General features: G+C 36.0%; 1 protein-coding gene across 12 annotated transcripts in view; it reads left to right on the forward strand.

Annotated features, from left to right (window-relative positions):
- Positions 1-21,350, forward strand: part of ANKS1B (ankyrin repeat and sterile alpha motif domain containing 1B) — a 757,254-nt gene that overhangs the window by 85,679 nt on the left and 650,225 nt on the right. For all 12 annotated transcript variants that reach the window (XM_036456619.2, XM_036456625.2, XM_036456621.2 and 9 more), the window contains exons 2-3: positions 11,777-11,857; positions 19,468-19,624. In XM_036456619.2, the coding sequence (XP_036312512.1) occupies positions 11,777-11,857; positions 19,468-19,624 (238 nt within the window). The remainder of the gene's footprint in view (positions 1-11,776; positions 11,858-19,467; positions 19,625-21,350) is intronic.

A 21,350-nucleotide genomic window follows, 5' to 3' on the forward strand; every position in this document is an offset into this window, starting at 1 on the left:
AAGCTCCCTGAGGGCAACAATTATTTTTGTTTTCACAGGTGTGATCCCAGAAGGTGCTAACCACAGTACAAGCATGTAAGGGGCAGCTGGCAAAGTATTTGTAATACATAGAAGTGAATGAAGGAGATAGCAACCATGGAATGCGAGCCTGCTTTACCTGAGATCTCTGAGAGGTTCTGAAGAACATAGTTTGAAACCACTGCGGGATTCCTTGACACAGATTACATGTTAATTATGTCACATGGTCTTGCAAAAGATTTTCTATCTTATATGGCTGGTAGTGAAATGTTATTACTCCAACTTTATGCCTGTTAGCATGCCTGGGTTAGCACCCTCATCTTCCATTATAAAAGATCGTACATTATTACTATTGTAATTATTTCTCCCATTATTTTCTTCCTTGTGATCTCTTTAGAAGGACATTCCACCCCTTCCAACTTACTAAATATTTTTTGCTTGAGTAACTTCCAGGATATCACGTTCTAAATTCTAAAGATTAAAAAATGTTCCTCAAATATTTAATATCTCCTCCTTGATTAATATGCCTAGATTTTGGATGTTTTACTCATGTCCTAATTTCATCATGGTGACCAGGTATGGGTAGCGTGAGTGCAGAAGGAAGAGTTGAACTAGAAAGGATGATGGCGTGGGGCAAAGAGGGCATCTAGCCTTCTGAATAAATATTTTAGGTAAGGATTCCCTGAACATGTTCTGGTTAGGACTTTTGTTAAATTGTTTTCAAGATTTCTGCCATAGAAGACCAAGCCAACATAGTAGTTTTCTGTATTTTGATGATTTCCAGGGTTTCAGATGGTCAGGATCAAATCACCCCAGGGTAGTTCTACACAGGACTGCTTTCCGGAGCTGGAAAATGGGTAGCTGGGGAGTGGCTACCAAGTTAGAATGTTGGTCATTGTCACATCATATGGAACTAAAACACTCAGCATCAAAACACAGATGTCTTCTACTAGTGTAGGCTTTTATGGAAAGTCAAACAAAAAGGAAATAGAAAGGAGAGACATATTGTTGAATTTTTCTTGTGCCCTTTATTTCCATTACACTGACTCTTGTACTTGTACTTTTATCTTTTTTTTTTTTTTTTTTTTTTTTTAGTTGTGGGAACTAGTTTTTATATTTGTGGTTGATTTAGAGTGTATTGAATTAGCTGAGAAAAATTTACCCCATATGTCTTTGTCAAAAGCAAATGAAGCTATCTGTTTTAAGCTTGATATTAACAGTCTTCACTGAAGCAATCAAGCAAATTTAATCTGTTCATACAAAATTAACTCTCTCCCTTGAGTCACTTAACATAATTGCGGTATTTCTGCTTGGGATTGTAAAATGCTTCCAACTATTTTGTAGGATATAAAAGGAAGACAAAAATAGCTATCTTATATTTATAAAAACTTGGAATTATAGGTGTGTTTTGTGGATTGAAAATTTTAGATGAATTTAGTTTACTTTGAAGTTAGACAAATGTAATAAAGGCTACAGTAAGGATGGAACTTTCAAGTGTCTAGTAAATTTAGCATGTTACAGCAAAGAGTTTATAAAAATAAATAATTCAGAGACCATAAGTTGAGTGGACATTTTTGAAAAATAAACTAGTGACTAAAATACAATTAAAACAATGATTTCAAAAGACAGGGGAAAAACTACACAGAGAGAAAAATGAGAGAGAATAAAAGATGTATATCCAGGGGACTTTAATCTTCTAGTCGTAGATGTTCTAGAAAGAGAAATTAAGTAGATAGAGGAAAAGATAATAAAACAAAATAACATTTCACTGAAATGAAGACAAATTTAAATCTTTCAATTGAAAAAATGCAGCAAGAAGTAGTAAGCACAACTACTGAGGGAATAAAGATCTGCAATTAGATGTATCTCAGTGGAATTTCTGAATTCTATGGACAAAGACCATTTAGAAGATTGTAGACTAAAAAAGCAGAGGCTGTCCCAGAGGAGAGAGAACCAAATTGATGTTGGTCGTCTTGTCTTTTTGAAGTTTAGATGATAGTGGGGGAGAGTATTCAGAGCTTCAAGGGGGGAAAATGTCCACTCTGTTCTATGCCTTCAGTTTATGGATGGGAGGCTATTTCTTGTGGTCCCAAGATAGGTATTTCCTCAAGGAACTTCTCTGGCCAAATGAAGTTGAATCAGAATCAGTATTACAAGTAGAGGAAAGACTAATATAATTGAAATGATGAAAATTCTTATGTCATGAGGTGTAAACACAAAACAATTGTTTTCCCAACTTCTGCTACCACTGTGTTCTATAGAAATTCCCTTTCTTACCAAATAGTGTACTCTGTAATGACATTTAAGTCTAATTCCATAATTTTAATTTTATGTTATTGAGACAGTTATATTTTAACTATTAAGACTTATTCTTGCTTATTTTGTTTGAACAAACCCACATAACTAAGTGTGAAGTACAGTGAATTTTCAGTTATTACATCTATTTAGCCAGAATCCCAATTAAGAAATAGAATATTACTAACACTCCAAAAACCCTAATTGTGTCCTGAATGGGATTTTATTTCAGAATTTGATGATAAAGTAGACAAACTAAGATGGTATTGTTGAAATGGTTATTGCAGGATAAGAACAAATGTTTAATAAATAGCAGTTTGTCCTACCTTATAGACAGGTCAAAAGAGAGTATCTCTGATCATTGCTTTTTTGATGCAAGGCCCCTAATTCAAGTTCTTCTAGGTAGTTAAGGAAGGGGCAGAAGTTCCTCCTGACCCTGAGAGGCTAAAACAATCTGCATAGCACCAAAGCACATCTTGGGGTGGCTTTTTCTGAACCTCCACAGTATGAATAATGCACTTAATAAGCTTGAAAAATATACAGCTCGCTTGTAAAAACAGAGGGTACATTTTCCAGGTTATGAAATATAAGAAAACTACATACTAGTTTTCAAAGAAAATCTAAATCATTTGAAGTTGAATAATTACTCTCTGATTATAATGTGGTAAAATTAGAAATGTGTTTGAAAGAGGCAATGAATGTAAGCACTTACAAATTTAAAATCAAGCCTACTATTTAGGGTAAAAAGGATATAAAAACTGACTAGCAGACTGTATAACAATTTAAGTGAAAATATGACTGGCCAATACCTGATTGATGTGGACAAAAATCATACTCAGTAGAGATATCATATAGCCTGTAATGTTCTTACTTTTAAATAAGAAAGAATAAAATTAGTTAAGCATTGAACTCAAAGAGCTAGAAAAAAATAATATAATCTAAAAAATATTTACATGATTGAATTTTCCTAGTTAAGAACAGAAAGCAGTAAATTAGTAAGTAAACAGATGAATAAATGACACATCCAATAAATGTTCGATTATTAAAGTTAAATGAATATTTGAATATGACAATACAATAGAACCACTTAGGCAAGCCAAGAAAAGTCATATGAAACATGATTTTTGAAAATGGTGATAGAACTGAAAATACAGAAGGTAATAATAAAACATGTACCTTTTTATTCACTAAATTAGAAAATGCAAATGGAAATTGACTTTTTAGAAAAACATAAATTACAGCATTGGTGCAAGACAAAGTTGACTGTAGTGATAGATCAGCAACCATAATATAAAATAAAAAACGGAAATTTTAAGAGCTTAGCTCTACATAAGTGCTAGTCCTAGATGATTTTATATGTTTGCTTTTTAAAATATTCAAGTAATAGACACTTTATGTGTTAGTTGATTTAATCTGGAGATTAGAAAAAGGTGTAAAACTCTTCAGTTTACATAACTCTGATACTAAAAGTGAAATAAAAGAGAAAAGAAAACTGGAGACCAATTTTACATATGGATATGGATGCAAAACCCCAAAGTATGATAGTAATTCAGGATTATGTTAAAAAATATACACCATAGACAAATTTACTCCTAGGAGTGTAAAGATGGTTCTCATTGGGAATTAAGTATCTTACCTAATAATACACAAACATGTGTAAGTTGATTGTACCTCTGCTACGCCCACCAGCCAATAAGGAGTGATATGCAAATTAACCCAACAAAGATGGTGGTTAATTTGCATACACAGGTGCTGGGCTAGGGGGGGTCGGAGGCTTGCATCATCACCATGGCGATGAAGCAGGCATTCTGCCTCTTCTCTCCCCTACCCGCCCCCCCCCCCCCTCATCTCTCAGGGCCTCTGGGCAGCGTGGGAAGGCGGGGCCAGAGGGGAAAAAGGCGGCTCTGGGGCCAGACTCGAGTGGAAGGGCAGTGCCAGCAGCCAGGGAAAGGAAGGCCCATTCTAGCAGGAATCTTCGTGCATCGGGCTTCTAGTACAAATGTATAAAAAGGGAAAACCCATATGATCATCCTGAATGGTATCCTCAATAAATATGACAAACCATAAGAGCATTCTGGGTTATTCTTCCTACAGAAATAATGGCAATACTATGTGTCAGACTCTGTGCTAGCACTTTACATGGACTATCGGATCCTCATAACAATCCTGCAAAGTAGCTGTTACTGGTATGTTCCTTTTATAGATGAGGAAACTGAGGTACAATGTAATTTTCCTTCCCAAGGACATGTAGTTAAGAGATGGAACCAGCTTTTGAACTTAGGCAGTTTCAAATTCTGCCATTCTGCCTATTTTTGAAGGAATAAAAGCTTAACTTAATATGGTGAAAAGGAAAGATATCCATGAGAATTCAACAGCAAACATCATTTGTTCACTCTGGTAGGGTGAACAAACTCTACCAGGTATGTTATAAAATTCATCAAGACAAGAATTGTCCTCTCATTATTTCAGTGGTTCTAGCCAATGCAGGTGTGTTAAAAAAAAAAAATCCAGGATGAGGTCAGATGATTAGCAACTTAATTCCATATGTAGCCTCAATACCCCCTTGCTGTGCAACATAACATATCACAGATTCCAGGAATTAGAATGTGACTATCTTTGGGATACCATTATTCTGCCTACCATAGTACCCTTGGAAATGCTATTACTTAGGAAGAGAATATGAGGATTGGAAGAAGGATTGCCACCAAAATAAGTGCTTGCATAATAATAATAGATTGATCTGCCTTGCATTTTGGTTTATTTTCAGGAATTATATCCAGATCGAAAAGATGAGGGATGGGAGGAATATGTTTTACACGTCTAGCACTAGTGACAGAGTTGAAACTGGGTTGAAATTAGATGCTCTAGATTTCCTCTAACATTTTCTTAACTCCGTGTTCTCTGCACAGTTACAAATTCCTTCTCATATTCTGAAATTCTATCTTGGAGCATATACTACATATATAGTAGAGAAATCATAAATTGTGTGATTTTTAATTCAAGGAGTCATTTCACAGTTAGCCAATTCTGGTTTGCTGTGTGAATGCATGTTGGTGAGGGTTGCATCAAGCAATTCAAGGTGCATATATGTCATTAGTTAGTATAATTTGGTTAGTATTTTCAGTTAGTATAATTGGTTAGTATAATTTTGGCTGTGGTGCTTTTTAATGTGCTCACTTATGTCGAATTGTGCCTTTCAGTCTCTGATGTGACTATATATTAAACCATTATATATTTTCTCACAATGTAAAAAATTTGTTAGATTTTCTGTGACTCAATCAAATGGGCCTTTGCTTACTAACGGCCAATGTTTTCAGTTATTTTTAGAAAGCATTTAAATGATCAGAGTTAAGCTTACGTGCTCTCTTTTTCCTTGGACTTAATTATCTAAGTCCCTGAGGAGTAGCCACTGTCCACATGAGGCCAAAAGCCCTTGAAATAGGCTAGTCCTAATTGTGACATGTAAAATAAAGTGTAAAATTAACACTGGTTTTGAAAACAGTACAAAAAGACATGTAAAAATACCTTAATAATTTTTATATTGATTATGTGTTCAAATGGTATTTTAGATATACAAGTTAAATAAAATATATTAAAATGAATTTCCCTCTTTTATCTTTTTATGTGGCCAATAGAAAATGTAACTTTATATCAATAGCTCACATCATTCAGGACCCATTTGACCCATATGAGACACTTTTAGCCCATCATAATAAAATTATATCATCACTATAGAAGATGAGGACTTATGTTATAGAAGAGAAAGAGTTTGTCCACCGGTGCCAGCAGTGACAGTAGACACTGAGAATTGTAGTGGAGAAATATTGGCTGTTTTATTATAAATGGAACCATGCAGGACAATGGGCAGCTAAGGCTCAAAAGCTCAATAGCCCAATGGCCTATAGGTTATATCAAAGGGCAAAATCACAAGACACTGTGGGTTTGGGGTTTGGGTCATGCTGGGAGCTGATTGGTTGGAGCTAAGATAAGGGTAATGAATCATTTCTTAAGGTGTTGAGGACAGTTCTGAGATCTGTTCTGAGGTCCCTCTGTCTGGTTTCATAGGAAAGTAGACAGAGGGTCAGTTCACCTTAGAGCAGCTGAAACAGTGTAGGTCAACATGTTGTCTTTAGCCTGCCAGAGGTCTGGATCCTGTGACCATTAGTCAGGTCCAGCTACTGTCTTCTGCTGCCTCAGGAGCTGCTGATTATGGGGGAGAGCGGTGGGGAGGAAGGCTAGATCTCTGGTGGACAGGCACATATATGTGTGGAGAGAGAGAGAGAGAGAGAGAGAGAGAGAGAGAGAGAGAGAGAGAGAGGGGGAGAGGGGGGGGGAGGGGTGAAGAGGGGTGGGGAGGAGAGGGGAGGAGAGATTTTTAGAGCTAGAATTTAATGCTAAATTTAATCAAACTCATAAGGATCCTCGGTTTCAATTACAGTACTCAATAGCTTGTGCACATCTGTCCAATTCTTACAAACATGGGAGCAGAATATTAAGATACAAATAGAAAAAAATAGGGACTTGGTTTTGCATGCTTGAAATGATCCGATTGGTCAGAAGACCATTCCTACAAACTCTGACCAGGCCTGAGGCACTCAACGCACCTTCTGAATGAGCTTCCGTATCTGAAGGCCTGGAGTGACCTCAGGTGTCATGAGTCAGATGGGAATTAAGAAATGCTGAACACTCTAATGTTGCTTCCGATGAGTATTTCCCATAGGTTGGTAGAAGGCATAATGACGATCAATTTGTGGAATAGCTGTGCCTAAGTCTGATTTGCTATACATATGAATATTGGCCCAACAAACTCAGTTTTTAAAAAAATTTATTTAGGAATAATTTTATTGAATATGTGAAAACTGACTAATGAATGTCCGGTCATTTGAAAGTTCTATGGAAAACCTCTATTTTGTTTATATTTGTTTTAAAAACATACTAATCCAATATATTATATTAGTGCAAACAGTATAACAAAGAAAATTGAATCTTTGGTCATTGGGGATTTCTAATGATATCAGAGCATTCATTCTGGGCAAGATTTCTCACATAAAAAAAATTAAAAATATCGACCAGTAGGTATAGGAGATGAGATTGTGTTTATGTTACAATAAGACTGAGGATGCCCGGTAGGTGTGGCTCAGTGGTTGAGCTTCTACCTATGAGTCAGGAGGTCATGGTACGATTCCCCAGTCAGGACACATGCCTGGGTTACAGGTTTGATCCCTGGGGGTGCGGGGAGGAGGTGTGAGCAAAAGGCAGGCAGTCAATGATTCCCTCTCACCATTGATGTTTCAATCTCTTTCCCTCTCCCTTCCTCTCTGAAATCTAAATTAATAAAAATATATTAAAGACCAAGGATGTATAAAGTAAAATGTAATTAATTATTTAAAACTTTTTGAGACATCCCTTAAGGTACTTAGAACTCTTGCATTTTATAGAACAGCCTTATTAACACAGGCCCTCTTTTTAAGTTCGGAGATTATCAAAGAGAAACAAGAGGAGGGCAGTGCAAAAAGCTGGAATGGTATTAGCTCAAGGTTTTGAGTCAGTAGATTGAGCTTTTAAGCATCAAAGTTTATTTAAAGTAAGCCTGTAATTGGAAGTTTTGGGTCTGGCCTATTTATAGTGTTTAAAATGTATGTGTACGTTCTATGAATATATGGATATCTGCCTAAGGCTCTGGTAATAGGTGCAGTCAAATATATTTATATACAAATGCTAAATTTCTATTCTAAACCTCCTTGTTTTTTTTGTTTTTGTTTTTTTTTTTAAATCTATCCTCTTCCATTCTATTTAGGAAATGATAAATACATTGGAGATATTTTTTCATGCTTTTATAATGAATTCCTTGTTTTTCTGGTAATGGGGAACTGAGATGGTATAGGTAAATGAAATCTATCGACCCTGAATCTATTTTAGTTATGAATATCAATATCTTTCCTTCCTAAATATTTATGAGGTCTCATAACATATAGGAAATTTAAAAAATAATTTGAGTTAATTCACAGTATTTTCTTATTTTTTTTTTTCTATCCTGTGCCAGAGGTATTCTTGAGCAACCTAGCGTTCAAGTCCGTTTTAAAGGAAACCTGCCTTTTCCCACAAGACCCCACTGCTCTCATGGAGATATCTCATCATCCATGCATTTCACTCATGATGGAAGCCTTTGACACTTAGCCTATCATGTGGATGCCATTCCCCATAGGTTTTATTTTAGACACACCTATTTGAATTTCCCATCTTCTTTATCCACTACTATATCTCCATTTGTCCAAATTTCTTTGTTTCTTCCTGAGACTGTAAAAACAGACAATGAACCTGACTCCCTGCCACCAGTTTGTTCACTGTTTCCCTTCCAGGTGTCACTAGAGCCCTCATGACCTGGTCATGACAGAAACATGCTTCATATCTCTCTGATAATCCTCTAGCTCCAAGTTGCCTATAGAATCAAGACTAAGCTTCTGGACATGTTATAAGGCTCTTCACAACCTAGAACAAACCTATGCTTTTCTCCCCTTCTATTTTATTGTCTTTTCTGTTTTTCCTTGAAGAGTTATGTGATAATTGTGACTGTTCAAACAATTTAGAGGTGAATAATATATTTTTGCATGCATTTTTCTATGTTAATGCAAATTTTTCTCATCTGTACATTGAGAATAAGAATAGTATCTGTTAAACCTGCAAGTTCACCCCAATCAATTTAATTAAAAATAAAGATTAGCATCTGTTTTATAGTTGTACTAGAGGCCTGGTGTACAAAATTGGTGCATGGAGGAGGGGTGTCCCTCAGCCCAGCCTGCACCCTATCCAATTTGGGACCTTTTGAGGGATGTTTAACTGCCCGTTTAGGCCCGACTGGGATCGGGCCTAAACAGACAGTTGAACATCCCTCTCACAATCTAGGACCGCTGGCACCCAACCACTTGCTTGCCTCTGCCTGATTGCCCCCAACTTCCCTCCCCTGAAGGCCTGGGTCCCCCCCAACTGCTCTCCTTTGCTGGCCTGGTTCCCCCTGAACTGTCCTCCCCTGTAGGCTTAGTCCTCCTCCACCCCTCCCCCCCCCTCCAACTGCCCTCTCCTGCAGGCGTGGTCCTTCTAACTGCCCTCCTCTGCAGACCTGGTTCCTCCCAAAACTGCCCTCCCCTGCAGGCCTGGTTCCTCTCAACTGTTCTCTTTTGCTGGACTGGTTACCCAGCCCCAACTGCCCTCCTCTGCTGGCCTGGTCACCCCTAACTGTCTACAACTGCCCTCTCCTGTTGGCATTCTTGTGGCAGCCATCTTGTGTCCACATGGGGGCAGCCATCTTTGACCACATGGGGGTGGCCATCCTGTGTCTTAGAGTGATGGTCAATTTGCATATTACTCTTTTATTAGATCAGATGGATATAAATGACTTAATACATGTATGTAAAACATTTAGGATATTAACATACACAATATTCTGCAATTTGCTTTTTTTGTTTGTTTTAATCCTTAACTGAGAATATGTTTTAGAGAGAGAGAGAAGAGAGAAAAACATCAATTGGTTGTCTCCTGTATACATGCCAATTAGGGATCAAAACTTCAACCTACGTATTATGTACTCAGTGTACCCAGCCACCTGGCCAGGGCTCCGATTCATTTTAAAGTTAATTTTTGTATGTGGCAAGGTATGGATCAAAACTCTTTTTATTTATTTTGGCTTAAGGATATTCATTTGTTCTAGAACAGTTTTTTTGCTAATTCATTTCTTTAATGAATTGCCTTTGTACCTTTGTAAAAAATCAATTGCATATGTGTGAGAAAGTCTAAATTGACTTTCTGTTCCTTCATTCTGTTTTGTTGATCTGTCTTTCCTCCAATACCAAGCTATCTGTCTTGTTTACTAGAGCTTTATTATAGCCTTAAAATCAGGTAGTGTTCATTTGTGACAATGTGGATGGACCTAGGGGGATTTATGCTAAGAAAATGAGTCAGACAGAGAAAGGAAAATACCATATCTTTTCACTTGCATGTGGAATGTAAAGAACAAAATATATGAACAAACAAAACATAAAAAGACTCATAGATACAGAGAACAAACAGAGTTGCTGGATGGGAAAGGGGCTTGAAGTGCTGTGCCACATGAGAAAGGTGGAGGGATTACGAAGCTGTGAAACAGTCGTGGAGCTGTAAAGTACCGCATAGGGAATATACTCAATAATATTGTAATAACCACATACAGTGCCAGGTGGGTACTAGACCTTTCAGGAGGATCACTCTGTAAATTATGTAATTGTCTAACCACTCTGCCGTACATCTGAAACAAATATAAAATAATATGGCATGTCAACTGTAATTGAAAATGAAAAAAATGGTCCTTTTAACTAAATTTTGAATAAGTGCATTCTATTCATTTTTATTGTCCTGCCTTAGTTTAATTCAGTTATGATCTCTCGTTGGGAACAGCTATTTATTTCTCAGAGAAACCTGCGTGCTCTCTGGTACTTCAGGTATCTTACTACTTTGGAATGGTGAGTTTATATGTCTAGGCCCTGTTCTTATAAAGCAGGACCTTGAATGATGATTTTCTATCTAGTGCCTAGTTTTATATGTGACATGCAGTTGGGGTACAACCAGTGTTTTGCAAGTACATGAATTAATTTGTTATTAGATGTTAGTTTGGATGGCTTTAATATCATCGTGAAATCAGATAAAGTCATTTTTTTGGTTTACTTTTGGAAAAGTGTCTTTCAATGCCTTATTTGCTCAATAGCTAAAAATAGTTTCTGTAATTTTAGTGATCAAGGTTACAATGGACTCTGTTATATAGTTACGTGTTATCTCCAGGATATTCTCCCCATAACGCAAAAATAATCCTAAAAGTGACATAAATCAGTGCCATCTCAGAATAGTGTGTTAAATGGGAAGAGGCAGGTGATATAAATCTTTAGTCTTTAGTCTATAATATGGCAGCTGGATGTAAATGGCTTCCAATATTTGAGTTACGATATCAATAGGGAAATGTTGGATCCAGATTAAAAAAAATATTTTTATTGATTTCAGAGAGGAAGGGAGAGGGAGAGATAGAAACACCAATAATGAGAGAGAATCACTGATTTGCTGCCTCCTATACGCCCCCTACTGCAGATTGAGCCTACAACCTGGGCATGTGCCCTTGACCTGAATTGAACCTGGAATCTTTCAGTCCGCAGGCTGACGCTCTGTCTACTGAGCCAACCGGTTAGGATGGACCCAGATTTTAATATTTGGCACAGGCCTGCATTTGCTAATAATTTCTGGAGGTAGTTATATTCCCTAATAATTTCTTTGAATCAAATAAATGAAGTTGTTGCTCAGAGGGGGGTATATGAAAGATGGCAATTATTTTTCACGTGACTAGACTTTTCATAAGCCACAGGCCACTGGCCGAGGGGCCACCTTTCTGTTTTCTAAAGCACGATTCTGCTTACCCGCTAACTCTGCGCTTGTGCTCTATTTGCAGCATCTGGCGAGGCCCCAACGTGAACTGCACAGACAGTTCGGGTTACACTGCTTTACACCACGCGGCCTTAAATGGACATAAGTAAGTGCCACTTATTTGGACTGGAATCCTTGTGTATTTCGTTACATGTGATGGAGTTAATTATGTCGGATGATCGCTGTCTCATGTTGCTCTGAGTCCCCTGGGCTTACAGAAACTTGCCTCAGGTAGCAACACCTACACGTTGAACTTGGTAGGAATGTTGCTGAGGATGATTATGTGCGGAGTGTAAACTTAGAGACCTGCTCTACACTAGTCAATTGTCACACAGGGAGAATGAAAGAAGTGACAGGACATGCTAGTCAGATGTAGCTTTAGGAGGGAATGGGATCAAACCACTTCCAAGACACCTTTTTTGGTGTCTTCACCTAACATGGAATTATTCACTAGGAGCAAAATCTTAATAGATTCTTGTTGTTATGAGCCATGGACACTTACACAAACCACGTCAAAATCCTTCACATTTAGCTAACGTTCCTTTTCTTTGTCATTCATGATGGTCTTTCTGGTTTTAAACTTGTGTAACTAACCTATGGAGCTATGCTTCAAAGAATGTGATAGTGTACAGTATGAAGAGCAAAAGAATGTGACCTATTCTACTTTTATTCTTTTCCCTCAGCTTACCAGTATAAGCACTTCTCAAAAAGAATCTTGTCCCCAAATGGATTAGCATTCACATCCCTCCTTGATTTTCATTGTTTAGTAAATGTTAATGATGTATCCATAATGGCCCATGAAATTCTAATTACTTAGATATATTGCATGGTGGTTCAATGCATAATTTTTAGTTTCTGTTGGCAATGTACAAAGTGAAGCTAATTTAAGTGCATTGAATAGCATTTATTAAGATCATCATAAAGAGATATCTAAATATCTTTTAAGACCTAATTGCACATATACTCTGAGAATTATATCTTTGCTTTGCTTATCTGAAGATCTCATTGACCTTTTTAACATCTTCTAGAAAGATTTTACTCAGTGCCATTCTATAGGCATTGGAAAAAAGCAGGAAATTTTTAATTCTGTCTTCCCATCTCTGTTAGTTACTATGTGACCTTGAGCCATTTACTTATCCTCTCTAGGCCTCAGTTTAACATACTGGTATTTTTCCTTGTTTCTCCCAATTATAATATTTTGTGGTATATTGTTTTGGTATTATTTGTGGATCAGTTATGATGCTACAACTCTAAAATTCGAATTTTTATCTAAAGCAGTGGATCTCAACCTTTCTAATGCCGTGACTCTTTAATACAGTTCCTCATGTTGTGGTGACCCCCAACCATAAAATTACTTTCGTTGCTACTTCATAACTGTAATTTTGCTACTGTTAATGAATCATGATGTAAATATCTGTGTTTTCCGATGGTCACCCCACAGGTTGAGAACCACTGCTGTAGAGCCCAAGACCATCGGAAAACACAGATGTTTACATTTGATTCATAACAGTAGCAAAATTACAGTTATGAAGTAGCAACAAAAGTAATTTTATAGTTGGGGGTCACCACAACATGAGAAACTGTATTAAAGGGTCGCGGCATTAGAAGGGTTGAGAACCACTGATCTAAAGTATAAGATTGCCCTATTTTAAATTATTTAAATTACCCATGGACTTTTAAAATTGGAGATCATTTATTTCACCTTACCCTCCTCACTTCCCTCATTTATAGATGGAGAAATAAGGCCATTCTGGATAAGTGACTGAGTGGCCACTTAGATATTAAGGTGGGGTTGTGTTTAGAGTCTAAGTGTTGTAGTTTAAAGTGTATGATTTTACCAACACTCTATATTATCTCCCTTTTTTTTGTCTACACACACAGTCAGTTTCCTAAACTCTCGCTGGCTTTTCTCTGTCCCATTGTGCCTTTCTGGGCTGCCTCCCATTGCCATCATCTAGGGTGTTCACATGGAATGCTAATTTTACTATTGTCTTAAGACAGTTGAAGGAGAAAAAAATGTCATAGAATATATCTCAGAGCCAGAGAAGGTTTTTCTTTTCTTTGCCTTTGCTATTCTCACTTAGCATAGGTAATGAACTATTGATTGTGTTGTATTCTTTCCAAGCAAGCCTTAGCAGTCAGCATGGAAACACATCATTTCCACGTGGGTTCCTATTGTTGTCGTAGCCATCAGCTCTAGATTGTTTCCATAAACACTGTGATTTTTAGGCTGAAGTTTATGAAATCATAGAGCTAGAAATAATGTTACAGGGTCCTGTAGTTATCTTATTTTTGCTCTGAATGCAGGCTTTTTCCTACTCCCAACATATAATCTATGGACTTCTTACTGCATATTAAGCCTGCTTCCTCTTATTTTGTTTGCTTTTTGGTAGCACTTGTTTATCAACAGAAGTTAATACACAAGTGAGCAGCATTTTGTATCTGATATACATTATTTTATAATGGACAATTCATCTCTACTTTGCCAGATTAGGACACAATAGAAAATATACTCTGTTGATGATTTCTTGGGTATTTGTAATTGAAGATTAGAAAATTGTTGCTTTCAAATGATTGAAAAATCATGGTCAGTAGAACAAAATTCAGTAGCAACAATTATAGATTAATTATTTCAATAGATAGGCTATAGACCTATCTATTACTCTCTTTAAATATGGAAAATTCATCATCTCATGTATTTCTACTACAAATTTGATTCCTTTAATTTAAATAGTAACTAGCCAGTGTGGGGTGGAAGGCATTTTACTCTGTCATTCCATATTCTTTTGATTCATCCAGCAATCAAATCAACATGAGACAAATTATTAACTAGAGAAAATAACCAAACTTATTGCGTGCGCGCGCGCGCACACACACACACACACACACACACACACACACACACATATATGGGAACCCCATATATGTTAGAGATTAAAAGACAGAAAGTTAAAATGAGGTATATATGACATTTGAACTAAGGATGAGTTAAGGTTCCTGGGCCTGCAGAGGGGAGAAAGGTCATTATTAGGATGATAAAAAGAGCAAGTGTTCAGTAAATAGAAGATTACCCTGCCCTACATATATTATAGATAGGTCCTAAGTTATTTCCGGTAATAATTCTTATTACAGGAAAGGCCTCTAATTTAGATTTTTTAAATTTGCCACTTTATTTCCATCAAGGAGAAATAAAATCTTTAAGAAAATCTAAAATTAACAGAACCTTCATGAATTTAAGAATTTCATTAATTTTGTTAATACCATATCCATATGAAGATGATTTGTATTTATTTCAAAGTTCTTTCGACTGCCAATAAGCAAAGGAAGACAGAACAAATTAAATATTTTTGGTTAGTCCTAGCTGGTGTGTCTCAGTTGGTTGGGCATCATCCATGCCCCAAAAGGTTGCTGATTCTATTCCTGGTCAGGGTACCTGCCCAAGTTGCAGGCTAGATCCCCAGTAGGTGGCAGGCAGGAGGCAGCCAATCCATGTTCCATTCTCATATTGAGGTTTCTTGCTCTTTGTCCTTCTCCCTTCTTCTCTCTCTAAAAATCAATAAAGACAATCCTAAAATAAAAAATAATCTTTGGTTATGATTTAATTATAGGAAAACTTGCTGTTGAGGTAAAAAAAAAATAATAGAATTTTGAACCTTCCCAATTAGCTTAATTTTACTCAGACCCTAAACTGAAACTTAAAAAAAAAAGTTTCATATTAATTGGCAGTATAGTTATACTTACCAGAAAATGATACAGTAGTGAAAAATCAACACTTTTAGATATATTAGCCTCAAGTTGCAAAGTGTTGCATTGCATTGCTTTGAATTGGATTATTATTAAATTTATTTGATATGTTGTTTAGCTCCTGGGGAATGGGATTATTTTTTCTATGATCCCATCAATCACATTTACTTTAGAATTTTAAATCATTTCTTATTTATTAGATGCTGCATATGAGGAGAAGTACCATTTTATGTTGAAATTAAATAGGAATTACTTCTCTGCTTGCTATAGACTTGTTCATCAATATAACTTAATATTTCATACGAGGTAACCAAGCATAGTCAACCTATTTATTTGTTGATGCCTTTAGAAGTTATAAGGTACAACTTAAAGAGATATTAAGAAAATACTGATTTGATGGGATCCTGGTGTTAACTACTTTTTAAATTTAGGTATTATAGAAAGTACCTGAACTTTAATTTGAATGAGTTTGGATGAAAAAGGCCTATGTAGTACGTATTACATGTGACATACATGGATACGTCAGAAAAAAAAATTAATGACAATTTGTTGATTAATATTTTATGATTCAGTAAGGCACTTATTTGATTAGAGATATAACTTTATATTTCACAAACATATTTTCACATTAGAAATCTAAACCAAGCCAGTTCATTAGCTGATATCTCTGAATAAGGTGAGAAGATCAACTTAAATAAAAATTAAAGATAAATGTAAAATAAAAAATAAACAAATTTAACAAAACAAGTAACATTTTAAAAACATAAATAAAAATAACAGTATTTAATTACCGTATTTTTCAGACCATAAGACGCTCTGGACCATAAGACGCACCAGTTTTTAGAGAAGGGAAATGAAAAAAAGATTCTGAAACAAATAGTGTCCTAAAATATTTTATGTGCATTAAAACCCAACATCACAGTCATAAACACATGTAATCAACCCTGTAAAGTAAACAGCAGCATTTAGAACCATTTTAGAGCTGGGCAAGCACACAGAGACCACACAGAGCCGGGCAAGTAAAAAAACTTTTTTTTAAAAGTATATGTGTAGGCTATATTTGGACCATAAGACGCAGGGACTTTTTCCCCCCACTTCTGGGGGGGGGGGAAAAGTGCGTCTTACGGGAGATCTTATTGTTCACCAAAGGCCATTGCATAAACATCCGTATTATTACTCTTTTCTGATTTAGATATTGGCAAGTGGTGCAGGGGTGGAAAGAGTTTTCCTTCCTCCCTTTTGGTTATTTGGCTGGTTTGATAATTAAGTTGATGTAAGAAAGATAAACTGGCCCTGGCCAGTTTTGCTCAGTGTATAGCACATTGCCCACAGACTGAAGGGTTGCAGGTTCAGTTTCGGTCAAGAGCACATACCTTGGTTGCAGACTTGATCCCTGGCCCTAGTCGAGGCACATGTGTCTCTTTCACATTGATGTTTCTTTCTTTATCTTCCCCTTCTTTCCACTCTCTTTAAGAATCAATGGAAAAATATCATTGGGTGAGGATTAACAAAAGCAAAAAAACAAAAAGAGTAACAGGAGGAAAGAAAATAGAAATGTAATAACATGTATACTTCCTGTATAGATGGTAGAGATCAGGGAAACTGAGTAACTCTCCCAAAAGCCACCACCTTAAGTACCATTGCTAGCTAAAGACAAAAGATGTTGGGGCAGGGCGTGAGGGAGGAAGCCAGTTATGGGGGAAAAAGCACAGTAAACAAGAGTATGGGGTTGTCTGCAGATTTAAGTTCCTGCCTTCTCCACTGATAAGAGTTTATTGAATTAAGATTGAGTCAGCTTTTTCCTGCTGGTACACAGAGGGAGATACTCTTACAAATCGAGATTTCCCTGATCAATGCAACCATCTCTTACAACAGAGTAACTTCTCAGCTTTCAGAGCTCTCCCCATCTTAAAAGTAATCAGCCTAAAATCATCCTTGTGTCAAATAGGCATATTTTGGGGTGGTATATTCTGCTCTCCTCAAGTTCAGGGCACATTCTGGGTAATGTTTTTCTTTTTTAAAAATCATTTACTGTCATTTGTGTTGTGTCATGTTTATTTATTTATTTTGTTGTGATGTGGAGGAAGAAAACATTTTAACCTATCCTTATAGATTCTTTCAGCTGGTCTAACCAAATTGACATGAGGCAGACTATTAACAAGAGCAAAACAACCAAATTTAATTACATTTGTATGTACGGAAACCTCACATACATGAGAGTCGGAGACCCCACATACGTGAATTGTTCAGAGGGAGACAGGCAAAATGAGGTACAGATGACTTCCTGAATCAAGGAAGGCAGTTAGACATCTGAGGCTTCAGAAGAAGAGAAGGACATCCACAGATCCAATAAAAAACCAGATGTTCAGTAATTAGATGTTTGTCCCACCATACAGATAGGTCAAAAGAGGTCATCTCTGATAATAATTCTTCTTATGGGCAAGGCCCCTAATTTCATTTCTTCTAGGCTTTTTGGCCCCTTGATTGTGGTTCTTCCACAAAATACCACAGCCTGGTGAGTCTGTTTTGAAAAAGTGGCATTAGAAGAAGTTGTTTAAAAATTGGGCTCTCAAAAGAAATTTCAGCCTTTGTACTGTTGATATTTGGCTCTGTTGTCTAATGAGTTTGCCGACCACTGTTCTAGGTAGTTGGGGTGTGGAGGACAAACATTTCTTTTAGACCCACAGGATCTCAATTGCCTTTTAGTTAAAAAAAAATCCACATACCACAGAGGCACATCTTGGGCGGCTCATTCTAATCACCTACAGTGGGCTATCAGAGTTCTAACTCCTGTTCAGAGTTCCTCCAACTTTTCTCATCTGCTACATGTAAAGCCTGGCTTTATGAAATGTTTAAATGTAGGCCTCTATGTTATATTCATCCTCACCACTGGTGATTTGTTAAATATGAGAAACAACGTTAGAATATGTTGTGATCATCTGTTTGTATGTATTTCTTTAGCTAGCTAGGATTTCATTTAGCGAATGAATAGAATTTGCTTTTTAAGTGCATCCAACTGAAAATATAGTCGGTCAGTTGTTCTTGATTGATTGTTGCCAAGCTCAGTGGAATTATACTAATAATGATGAATTAATTCCTCCTGAGGTTGAGTATTGCAATTCAGAAATTTTACTTTGAAAACCTGGTGGGATTTAGTACAAAATCCTATAGGTAGGATATATTGAGTATGTACTGAAATTGCATCAATGATAGAACTTGTCTCATGAATGAATTTACCTCTTAAAATGGTTCTTTAGGCTTGAGAGGACAAAGGTGAATGAGTGCAGAAGTATGAACAATACACATTCAAAGTATATTGTGTGCTATCGCTGAAAATGAATTAAACTTTCCCCCCCCAACCTTGGGCTTGTACTGCAGCTAAACCTTAAAAGTCCCTTTCTTATTGTGCTGTCTGCTTTCTCTTGTATATGCATCTTCAGTTACATACCACAGTTCTCAATAGGAATGATACATAAACTCCCTAAATGTCTGTTGGTAGTATAATAAACTTTTTTTTTTTTTTTTTTTTTTTAAAGTAAGCAAGGAGTTTGCTTGTACCTAAAGTTTTTCTTTAGGCTATATCTCAGGTATGGGATATCTGGAAGGAACTACTTTTTTTTTTTTTTTTAAATGGGAAGAGGTATGCTTTTTAAATTCTTTTACTTAGTTCATTCAGTTAATGACATTAGATAAATTTTTCTCAAATGACTTCTATTAAGTCGTTTCATCAGTTAGTCAACGCTCTGTGTGAGTATGTGTGGCAGTGGCCATTTTTCAGGTAAGTACAACAGCCAGATGTTCAATAAGCAGATTCTTAAACCCAAGTTTATACCTTAGTACTTTGAATTATTTTTCTAAATTGCCACCCAGCTTTTAATATACTTTAATGATGATCTATTTAATAAAATCCGTGTTGTTCAGCATATTTTCTTTTCTGTTGTGTGCTTTTCTTCTTCTTCTTTTTCTTCTTAGGGAAATAGTTCTCAAACTACTTCAATATGAGGCATCAACAAACGTAGCAGACAACAAGGGTTATTTTCCTATTCACCTGGCTGCCTGGAAGGGAGATGAGGAAATTGTGAAGATTCTTATTCATCATGGGCCATCGCATTCTCGAGTCAATGAACAGGTGCACTTGTCCAATGTTTGCTCATGCTATACCTTTTCTAGAGTTTTGAGAAGGCAAAGACACAAGTGAAAATTTAAATTATTTAAAAATGAGACTAAAAAGTGAATGTGAAAAGATTTGATTACTTCTGTCTTTACCCTGCCAAACACTTTTCCACTTCTGAATTTCCTAAAGGGAAATTTAAAAATTTCTTTGGCATTTTTATACAGAACTTAGGTACTTAATTTGCGCATTTGTTAAGATATTTGTTAACAAGAAAACCCCATTTAAAGGAAGTAGTTATGATATTTTTGCCTGCCTTATAAAAGAATAGATTTTATAATTTTTGGATATTTAAAGATAGAATGGAATTCACATTTATGTGAATTCGAGCTTTTCTTAGTACAATTTTAAGTACTACTGAAGTGATGATAACTATCATTTGTATAGTGATTTACCATTTACATAGCACTTTCACAATAAGTGCCTTTTGCAAATCAAAATACAATGTATAGAGTTGCTAGTCACAAATTAAGTGAAACATTTTCTATGTATGTAAATATATACATATGCCTAGAGTAAGTTGTGTAAAACACCAACAGCAGTTGATACCACAGGTGAAGACATAATATTTGCAAGTGCATAATATTCACATTACTCAAAACAGACATATTAAAAGAGGAAGGCCATTGTCAGTATTCTAAATAAATAAGACCACAGATTCCAGAAAGCAGAATAAAGTCCTCTGAAATAGTACGATAACAAACATCTTAGCTCTGCATGCCCCCTACTGTTCCCATTTTGTAAAACAATATTTGAAAACAGCATGCAGTCCCAACAATTGAATTTCAACCATGGCATTAAGCTGCAGGTTGGCAGCTGTCCAATATCAATGCGAGTAGGTTACTCTAGGGCAAGCACATCTAATAAAGTGTAATTAGCATATTGTTCAAATAGATACAGACTTTGCAGGGCCTTCGATGAAATTCAGACTGAAGAGTAAAAAAATCACACTCTCACTAGCTATAAGCAGCAAAAGGAAGAAAACAATTTGTTCTTCCAAAATGCAATAGGAAGCACTAATCAAGAAAAATGTTTTATTAATTGTCTTAGTAATACTTACTACAATAAAAATGTCTGTGTTTACAGGTTAAAGATGCAGAATATTTTTTTATGAGAGTACACACATAAGTCTGATCTTAAAAAAAGGCAGGTATGGCTCAGTGTATCATGCTAAAAGGAAATGTATGAGAATGCTGTTCTGTTCTTCAGAAAACCAGAAGTTAAAAGATCATTTGTGGTAGGAGCCATCTGGTGGTTATTCTGAATAACTGTTTGAATGCCCCAAAGCAAAAACCTGAAATAAAATGGAAAAATAATCCAAGGTTAAACAAGAGGATTAATTTTTACAAACAAAATACTTTTTAAATGACATGACAATAAGAAAACACACACACCTAGAATTCATTTATATTTGAAACTTGCCCATTTTAAATGGGGTATGACTGCAATGGTAAGTTTTAAAGAGAAACACTGGCTTTGTGTGATGTTAAATATTAAAAAAAAAAAGTCTTTCCCAAGGAGGTTCTTTTTTCATTTCTATATTTTGTGTTTTGGCGTCAATTTAGTTTCATATTAGGGCACCCTATGTCTTCATTCTCTTAATTATAAGGAAAATGAAATGAAACTTAATTTGGGAGACCTCCCTGTATATCTTCCATTATCAGGAATTTACTGGTTAGTGGGG

The sequence above is a fragment of the Pipistrellus kuhlii genome, unplaced genomic scaffold (genome assembly GCF_014108245.1).
Source record: "Pipistrellus kuhlii isolate mPipKuh1 unplaced genomic scaffold, mPipKuh1.p scaffold_m20_p_3, whole genome shotgun sequence".
NCBI classification, from domain to species: Eukaryota; Metazoa; Chordata; class Mammalia; order Chiroptera; family Vespertilionidae; genus Pipistrellus; species Pipistrellus kuhlii.